This window comes from Corythoichthys intestinalis, chromosome 1 (genome assembly GCF_030265065.1).
Source record: "Corythoichthys intestinalis isolate RoL2023-P3 chromosome 1, ASM3026506v1, whole genome shotgun sequence".
Lineage (NCBI taxonomy): Eukaryota > Metazoa > Chordata > Actinopteri > Syngnathiformes > Syngnathidae > Corythoichthys > Corythoichthys intestinalis.
Genome location: NC_080395.1, coordinates 7,778,539 through 7,788,945, shown reverse-complemented (window position 1 = coordinate 7,788,945; position 10,407 = coordinate 7,778,539). Strand labels below are relative to the sequence as shown.

At 36.5% G+C, this 10,407-nt stretch overlaps 1 protein-coding gene across 1 annotated transcript in view; it reads right to left on the bottom strand.

Moving 5' to 3' along the window:
- Positions 1-210: 210 nt before the first annotated feature.
- LOC130915110 (gastrula zinc finger protein XlCGF57.1-like) overlaps positions 211-10,407 on the bottom strand; it is a 30,730-nt gene continuing 20,533 nt past the window's right edge. The window contains exon 4 of the mRNA XM_057834897.1: positions 211-3,061. Within this exon, the coding sequence (XP_057690880.1) occupies positions 2,028-3,061 (1,034 nt within the window). The 3' untranslated portion in view covers positions 211-2,027. The remainder of the gene's footprint in view (positions 3,062-10,407) is intronic.

Below are 10,407 nucleotides of genomic sequence, written 5' to 3'. Positions count from 1 at the left end.
CCTTGTCATGTTTTCGTTTTAATAAAATTTGTAAAATTTTCAATCAAAAGTAGAGTTAATATAATAATAATAAAAATAACAATAATAAAAATAGAGTGAAAAGTTTTACGTGTATTTTGCATAGCTAAATTGATATGGAATGCCAGTTCATTTTGCATTGTTGTTTAACTGTGTGTCAGAATAGGGCCTCATTACTGTAGACTGAAGTGCTTTTCTTTTTGAGAATTTTTTTTTTTTTTTTTGAGAGATAGGAATATTATTTTTGTTGTGCTTTCACTAAACGATACTTATGTTTGTTGTGAAGGACAAGCTTATGCCAATAAACAGCGCGGTCCAAAGAACGCCTGTGTCCACTCGCCTTTACTGTATAACATATACAGTGGGGAGAACAAGTATTTGATACACCCATTGGCAGTGTATCAAATACTTGTTCTCCCCACTGTATCTGTACATATCTTACCCAAAATAAAACAAGAGACACATAATTGCCACTAAAAGAAAGAAAACTTACCGAAATATGTGTGGAGCACAAATAGCAATTTGCATTGCATTGTGAATACAGCATAAACTACTAATTCTCCCACGTTTAGAAGACATAACATGAGTATGGAACGGCGCTGCCCCCAAGCGGCCGGTGGCATTCTCTTCACTCTTAATGTCCATAAATGGCCTCATTGTAATGTTTGAGGCAATATGCCAGCGGGTCATTCATTGCATGCGTTAATTGCGTCAAATATTTTAACAAGGGCTGTCAAACGATTAAAATTTTTAATCGAGTTAATTACAGCTTAAAAATTAATTAATCGTAATTAATCGCAATTAATCGCAATTTAAACCATCTATAAAATATGCCATATTTTTCTGTAAGTTATATATATATATTCTGTAAAATAAATTGTTGGAATGGAAAGATAATACAAGATGGATATATACAGTGGAGAGAACAAGTATTTGATACACTTTTTGGCACTGTACATTCAACATACGGTACATAAGGACTGTAGTGGGCATTTCACTCTACTGTCATTTAAATCTGTCTATGCTGTCCTCACTCCGAAGCGTCTACTTTTTCCAAAGCTAGACAGCTAGTGAACGACGCCTTAATAATCAGACTTCTCCCTTTTTGATCTGATTTATTAATAAAATAGCCTCAAACCATTGTCCTCTTTAGACCGTCGTAAAACTACAACAACAAAAAGTACACAAGCATTGCATTAGCAACAATGTTAGCTTAGCACGCTATACAGGTTCACTAAACATAAACAAAAAGCATCTCATACAAAAAATAGAAGATTTCGCTTACTAACCAAATATGTAAATTCTTTACAACAACCATACTTACGGACAAATCTTGTCCAAGGATCATATAAGCACAACATTACAACGTAGGCGTCAGCCCGAGACATCGTGCAGCCATATTGAACTGGCAAGAAAAAAAATAAACCATGTCGCAAAGCGACCACAAGAGTTCACTGTTAGACAGCACAAAAAGCCTGCTGTAAAACTTACCAAAAGGCAGAATACTGTCTGAGCAGGACATGTGCGTTAATTGCGTTAAATATTTTAACATGATTAATTAAAAAAAATAATTACCACGCGTTAACGCGATAATTTTGACAGCCCTAATTTTAACGTGATTAATTTTAAAAATTAACACCCGTTAACGCGATAATTTTGACAGCCCTAATATATACATTAAAAAAAGGCATGTCCGATATTTTTTTGCCGATTCCGATACTTTAAAAATGACGTGATCGGACCCGATCTATCGGGATGCCGACATCTTTAGTGCATTGCTCCGTCAATGCATTGCATCGTCAATAACAATGGCGACCTACAAAAACAAATTTTTCAAATTTTATAAAAACGAAAACATTGAGGGGTTTGAACATCAAATTATCAAAACTCATACTAACATTCGTCTTTTAAGAACTACAAGTTGTCTGTGGCTCCCTTTAAGACAATGTATTTACAACACACGGTGAAAGTGAAAGGTTTCTGCTTGATGTGTGTTCTTACGTAATCATTTAATTCTTACTCACGGGTGTTCCTTTTGCCTTGTGTGTCTGCGCGTGTCTTGTCATCACTTGCTTCGTAAAAAACCTTTTATCGCAAAGAGAGCAGACAAAAGGCTTTTCTCCAGTGTGTTTCCTCGTGTGTCTTGTTAACTCATGATTCGTACAAAATGTTTTATCACAAAGAGAGCAGACGAAAGGTTTCTCTCCAGTGTGTATCCTTCTGTGTCTTGTCAAATCAGGCTTCGTACAAAATCTTTTACCGCAAACAGAGCAGACAAAAGGCTTGTCTCCGGTGTGTGTTCTTGTGTGTATCTTTAAATATCTCTTCTGGGTGAAACTTTTACCACAAAATGTGCAGACAAAAGGCTTCTCTCCAGTGTGTGTACGCGTGTGTGCTGTTAGGTCTTCCTTCGCACTAAATCTTTTATTGCAAAGAGAGCAGACGAAAGGCTTCTCTCCAGTGTGTCTTCTTATGTGTGTATTTAAATTTCCCTTATGGGTGAATCTTTTACCACAAAATGTGCAGAGAAAAGACTTTCCCCCAGTGTGTGTATGCGTGTGTATGATTAAATATTTCTTGGTAGTGAATGTTTTATCACAATGTGAGCAGTAAAAAGGTTTCCCACCCGCGCATTCCTTTGCGTTTCTTTTCAGTGATGACTTGTTTAAGGATTTCGAAGCATTTTGCTCAAAGTCAACATCATCCTCATCGGTGTTAAAGTCAGAAGAGTGTGATGTTAGGTCGTCGCTGTCCAACATTGGTGCCAAGAGTTCATCCGGTTGCGATCGTCCCTCACCTTTGGTTGTCATTTGTTGAAACAAGTTACTGCTTGCTAGTTGTGCTCTGCTCTCTTTGCTGGGACCTTCATCTTCTTTGCTCTTTACACAGATAGTCATTTGAACCTTGGGGATTTCATTTTCCTGTTCTTCTTTAATGCTGGGGGCCGTCGGCTCTACCTCCAGTTTGATATACTGCATGTCCAACTCCTGTTTAACGTTGGAGGGATCGTGCTTCCCTGGGTGAAGATCTTCCACTGTGACGTCTGCGGGACACATGACAGAAAAATCACGCACTTGGGAGGAAACGGCTGATATCTCATTTGTCTTTAATTATTCCAGTAGGAATTTGATGATTTTGGTGCATGTTTTGGCCTAATATTATGGTGAAATAGGTTATAGTGGATTAATTAGTAATGGGATGAAATGTCATCCCACACTTTGTGGACTCTGGGCTGTGAAAAAATATTAACTAGTGAAATACTTTCCAAAGGAAAAAAAAATATTTAAATCTAAACACTGTAGGAAATTATTTGTAAATAAAAATGAATAACAAGTTATCCTAGTAGCACTTGTTGCATTTTGTCCATATAGTAACACAAGCACATTCATATCATTTTTCCAAACAAATAGCGATAGAATTCTCAACACTACTGACCTCTTGGGATTCAAGCTCACTAAAGAGCAAATTAACCACCATGAAGCTTTGAAACAATTGGCTGAAAAGCTTCATTAACAGTTCATATAGTTGACGCGCTGAGAAACAACATACCAAGATAAACAAAGTTAAACATTTTTAGGTGGTATATCGAGACAAAACAAAAAGTATTTGAAACAAACCAAAAAAATGGTAGCGGCAACTGTCTCCGATGTTGTACCCGAAAATAATAAACACCTGTGGCCTCATTCATAAAGCGTGTTTGGCTTACAAACCGTAAAACAGAGCAGCTACATCATATGGCATCTTCTGTGTCTGCCAAAACAAAACCTGTCCACAAGCTTTAATTTGTTGGGGTTTAATGTGTTTGTTTATTTACAATTTAGAGAAATCTGAATTTCCAGTTTTATATTTTTGTCTGTGTGATGACATTTTTTTTAAAAATCAGACAATAATAAGTTACGAACAACGTAACGTGATTAAGGCTGTCCCAAACGACTAATTTTCTCCCGATTAGTCAGCCGACTATTTTCACGATTAGTCGACTAATCTAATAATTAAAAAAAGTTTTTTAATTTTTTTTTACTAATTTAACAATGACATTTTTGTTGACGCTTATCAATTCACAAAAACATTTTTGGAACACTTAAATTATTTATTAAAGTACAAATAAACACGTAAATAACAATAATAAATCACAAATAAACAATGAGTTCAAATGCTGAAAGAATTAACTAGTGCAAAAGAATGGAATGTAAACAGATTCAGAACACCGACTTCGCCTCTCCAACGTGATTCAAAATAATTCTTAAAAAAACACCTAGCATTAATATTATAGTATAGTACTATATATAACAGTATTATAATTATTATTCATTGCCGACCAGATTGTTCATAAAGCGTGTAATTTTAAAGGTATTCTTAGTGTAGAATCTGAATTCTGAATTATGTGGGATTAACTCCAGAAATCGTTATTTATATAACGAACATGACATGCTTTTATTTTGAAATGTTCACCGGAATTACGTTCGCTAAACAGCTAACTTCATCTTTACACTCTGCAAAAAAAACACTTTTTGTCATTGCATGTAGTGTCAGTAATATATTAGGGCTGTCAAAATTATCGCGTTAACGGGCGTTAATTAATTTTTTTAATCAATCACGTTAAAATATTTGACGTAATTAATGCAAGCACTGAATGACCAGCTCGCACATTGCCTTAAACAGATTACAATGAGGCCGTTTATGGACATTAAGACTGAAGAGAATGCTACCGGCCGCTTGGGGACAGCGCCGTTCCATACTAATGTTATTTCTTCTAAACGTGGGAGAATTAGTAGTTGTGAGATGTTTATGCTGTATGCACAATGCAATGCAAATTGCTATTTGTGCTCCACACATATTTCAGTAAGTTTTCTTTCTTTTAGTGGCAATTATGTGTCTCTTGTTGTATTTTGGTTAAGATATGTACAGAGATATATATTTTATAAAGGCGAGTGGACACAGGCGTTCTTTGGACTGCGCCGTTTATTGGCATAAGCTTCTCCTTCACAACAAACATAAATTATCGTTTAGTGAAAGCACAACAAAAATATTTCTATCTCGCTCAAAAAAAATAATGTTCACAAAAAGAAAAACACTTCAGTCTATAGTAATGAGGCCCTATTCTCACAGTTAAACAACAATGCAAAATGAACTGGCATTCCATATCAAAATTGCTATGCAAAATACACGTAAAACTTACTCAGAATTTGGTCACTCTATTCTTATTATTGTTATTTTTATTCTTATTATTGTGATATTAACTCTACTTTTGATTGAAAATTTTACAAATGTTATTAAAACGAAAACATGATGAGGGGTTTTAATATAAAATTACTATAACTTGTAACTATAACATTTGTCTTTTAAAAACTACAAGTCTTTCTATCCGTGGATCACTTTAACAGAAAGAATGTTAATAATGCCATTTGTGGATTTATGGTTACAATAAACAAATACAGTACTTATGTACAGTATGTTGTATGTATATATCCGCCTGTGTCTTATCTTTCCATTCCAACAATAATTTACAGAAAAATATGGCATATTTTATAGATGGTTTTAATTGCGATTAATTACGATTAATTAATTTTTAAGCTGTAATTAACTTGATTAAAAATTTTAATCGTTTGACACCCCTATAATATATATATTTCATCTTTTTCGCTTGCAAATGCTGTTAACCAGCAATTTTTCATGTCTGAAGTGTCACCTTTTAACCGCAAGTTTGCTTTCATGAGACGACTGCCAATGTTTTATAGCGGGCTAAAGTAGGTTGCCTTTTTTCCCTGCTTCACCTCAGTGTAGCAGTGCTAACGTTACAATGTTTAATATAGATTTGTTTTCTTATTTTGTATGTCTGAACTTTAATTCTACAGCGTGTTGATAAGAAAAAGGAACTGGAGTCTCACATGTCATCAGCACGCACGCGCGCAGCGATAATATGCAGCCGTGAAAATTACCGCCCTCATTTTTATTTGCCGACGATAAATTGACTCATTGCATATGGCGACAGGCTTAGCAACTTCAATAAAGCATGTCGTTAGTCAGTTTGATGGACTTACAAACAGGGTGACGGCGCTTTAGGTGTTTATTCACGGCCGACGTGCAGCCAAGCTTGGCATTGAAGAGACAGGACACAAGAGTGTACCCTGCTTTGTTTCTTTGAAATAAGTCAATGTTTTGGACACTCTGGTGCGCTTTTTTTGGCTTTGTGCCGCTTGCCCCGCTTGCATACAGAGTGTCCAATATTCGGAACTTTCCACGCATAGATTTTTTAAAACCCTTCATTAACCGTCGACGGGATGTTGTGCTCGTCGACTGATATACGTCATCGATGACGTCGACTATGGCGACTAGTCGGGACAGCTCTAAACGTGATGATTATTTTCACCTACCCACTTCTGGGTTAACTGCACTTCAGATGACGTATAAACATCTGAGTAAAGAAATACACTAGCAGCAAGTAGCCAAGCAGAAGGCAGTCACAGTTAACAACAGTGCTCGTAGATTAATATACTTATATATCATATATAGTATGTATTGTTATTATAATTTAATGTAAGCATGATTCAATAGCATCGTTTTTTCCTTCAATGTAGACGATAACGAAAATATTTCATTGACGAATATTTTTTTCATGACGACGTGATGGTGAAGAGCTAAAACGTGTCCTGGACAACTAACATTACGAGACGATTGCCAGTTTTCGTCTGAGTGACGACAACGCAACAGTTTCTGTCATATGTTTGTGACATTTTCTTAGTGTAAGTGTAGTGCGTCAGCCTGCATGGTAGCAATGTTTGAGTCGTGTCACGTGCTGCGCGGGGGGGCACACTGCTCACTGGCTTTTGGGATGTGCTTCAAGCTGGACTGTTCTTCTGGCTTGTTTGTTTTAAGACATACAGTGCCCTCCATAATTATTGGATTTATAATAATGATGTTTTTTAGCTTCTAATACTTTTTTTTCTCAATAATATGGCACCTTAATGGAAAAAAAAAGAAAAATCCAACCTTCAATACAAGTGCATTTATTCAGTGGGGAAAAAAATCCCACATACAGAAATAATTATTTGACATCAAATAATGTGTGTCACAATCATTAGCACCCCTGGTGTTAATACTTCATACAACCCCCTTTTGCCAACAAAACAAGGTCTGGGGACTGAGATGGCCATGGGAGGAGCTTGATTTCTTGTCTATTGAACCATTTCTGTGTAGATTTGGCCATATGTTTAGGGTCATTGTCTTGCTGAAAGACCCAGTGACGACTCATCTTCAGCTTTCGGGCAACAGATTTTGATTTAAAATGTCCTGGTATTTCAAAGGATTCATGATGCCATGCACCCTAACAAGGTTCTCAGGGCCTTTGGAAGCGAAACAGCCCCACAGCATCACTGACCCACCCCCATACTTCACAGTGGGTATGAGGTGCTTTTCAGCATGCGCATCTTTCGTGGAACGCCAGACCCACTTAGAGTGTTTGTTGCCAAAAAGCTCAATCTTGGTCTCATCTGACCAAAGCACACGGTCCCAGTTGAAGCCCCAATACCGCTTGGCGAACTCCAGACGTTTGCGTTTATGATTGTGAGTGAGGAAAGGTTTTGTCCGTGCATGCCTCCCCAAACAGCTTGTTGGCGTGTAGACAGCACCTCATACCCACTGTGAAGTATGGGAGTGGGTCAGTGATGCTGTGGGGCTGTTTCTTTTCCAAAGGCCCTGGGAACCTTGTTAGGGTGCATGAAATCATGAATGCTTTGAAATACCAGGACATTTTAAATCAAAATCTGTTCCCCTCTACCTGAAAGCTGAAGATGGGTCGTCACTGGGTCTTTCAGCAAGACAATGACCATCTGGCGAAACATTGTAGAAGATAAGGTGCTGTTTTGTTGGCAAAATGGGGTTGTAAAAATTCTTAACACCAGGGGTGCTAATAACTGTGACACACATTATTTGATGTCAAATAATTATTTCTTTATTTGGGATTTTTTCCCCACTGAATAAATGCACTTGTATTGAAGGTTGGATTTTTCTTTTTCCCCCCATATTATTTAGAAGGGAAAAAAAACAATTATTAGAAGCTAAAAAACACATAATTATTATAAATCCAATAATTATGGAGGGCACTGTATGTCAAGATGTTTTGTTATCTTGGCAAGAGAGAATATGCATTGTTACTTTAGCCTTTAGAGGTCTGTGCTGAGTGATCATCACACACTAAATTTGACTTGTAGCATTAGCATAGCGTTCAAGTTAGCTTTAGCATTTAGTGTAGCATACATCGTCGTGAACTCTGAACTTTGACCTTCAGGTCGTGGCGTCCAGGTGGGTTTAATTCATTATAGATAATGTACTGTTTTCCTGCCGTGTGAGTAATATCGCGAAGTCAAGCGTTCTCCTTGTAGAAACTAAAATATGTGCCGGTCTGTCATTGTTTATTCAAAATTGTTTGAAACCTTTGCTTTTCAGGCTAAAACTTGAACTTTACAGACGAAATCGTTTTAAGTAATCGATGACTAAAACTAGATGAAGACGAACAAATTTTGAAATGACTAAAATATGACTACTGTATTTTTCAGACTATAAGCGCACCTGACGATAAGCTGCCACATTTGACACGAAAATGGCATTTGTTCACAGATAAACTGCACCAAAATATAAGCCGCAGCTGTCCTCACTAAATTATGTGATATTTACACCAAAATATATTAACCGGTAACACTTTATTTGACAGCGGCATCATAAGAATGTTATTATCTCATTATCTCAAAATTATCTCACTTTTGAATGGATGTATAAGATCTAAGCTGGACATAAATGGAGTTAGTGACAAAATTTGAAGGATGACACTTAATGACATATGTCACAAGCATTTATTAATGCCCATAACAGTGTCATGTCATGAAAATGACAGTCCTATGACGCCGCTGTCAAATAAAGTGTTACCTATTAACCCAAATAAATCAACAAATAAGCTGCAATGGACCAGAGGTGGGTAAAGTAGCCAAAAATTTTACTCATGTAGGAGTAGTGTTACTTCAAAATAATATGACTCAAGTAAAAGTAATCATCCATAAAATGTACTCAAGTACAAGTAAAAAAGTATTTGGTGGAACAAATACTCAAGTGATGAGTAACATTGTGAGTAACGGCTTACAATTTTTTTTTTTTTAATTGTATTTTTTTTTCTCAGCACAAGGTTATCCATATGAACTGTTATTACTATGATACTGTACAATAACCCATTACATAACCACATTAAGCCTATGAAATACAAAAAAAAAAAAAAAACTTAAATCATTGAATTCTGGCAAGAGGAAAAAAATGAGAGATGAAACATGATTCGTCCAAAGAGCATGAGTGCCCTCCTGTGGAGAAATATTCACTATTCAAACTAGGAACTACTAGTTCCTTCATAGTTACTATTATGAAATTAAAAGGATCATATAACCGGTCGTCCATTGTCATTCAGTGCCAAATAAAGACAGAGAGAGGTTGAAATCAGTGCTTTCGAGTCATGTTGAGGGCAGTGCTCTATGTCAAACACTACATATTTAATGTGCTTTAAAGACGCCACGTGATTGAACCGGCTGGCGTGATCATAGAACGGCAAGCTTGGTATGATGGAGTCATGTGATTATTGTTACGACGTCTCATTGGTGAAAATGGTAGAACTACTCTAACCATTGCTTGAAAAAAAATCAAAGATCTAGAATCAAGAGAAAAAATGTAACGACTCCTGTGTAGCCCAAAGTAGTCGAGTAAGATTAGCGTTTTTTTCCTTCACAAATCTACTCAAGTAAAACATTATGGCATAGTAAAACTACTCTTGAAATTGAATTTTTCTCAAAAAGTTACTTAACAGTATACATGTAACACGTTAACGGTATACATGTAACACGTTACTACCCACCTCTTCACTGGACTATAAACGGCAGGATTCAAAATGAGAGAAAAAAGTAGCAGCTTATAATGCTAAAATTACGGTTCGTATTTTCGTTCAAAAGACTAAGACGGAAATTAAAAGGGCTGCCAAAAACAATGCTATTGTTCTCATAATGGCGTACCGCATGCATGCTATCTTTAGACCGTAACATCGCATCGTAAAGCAGAAGTAAAGCAAGAGTGTGGGACATCATAGACCCGCCCTCGCATAGAAACAACAAACAAACTTTTCTCCGGTAATCTTTCAAAAACGAACATGCCGATCACACATTGCTTTTTTGGAACTTGTAGAAACGACTCTAGACATTACGACATATGAAGGATGTTTCTTCATACGTTTCCCGAAACCAAAACCCAATTAATCAACTTGCGCGGACGTTTTAACGCCAGCTAGGTAAAGCCATTAACATTTCATATGCAGTAAACATTTTGTTGGGTTGGTATGGTCTTTCAGAGGGCATAGAGGTA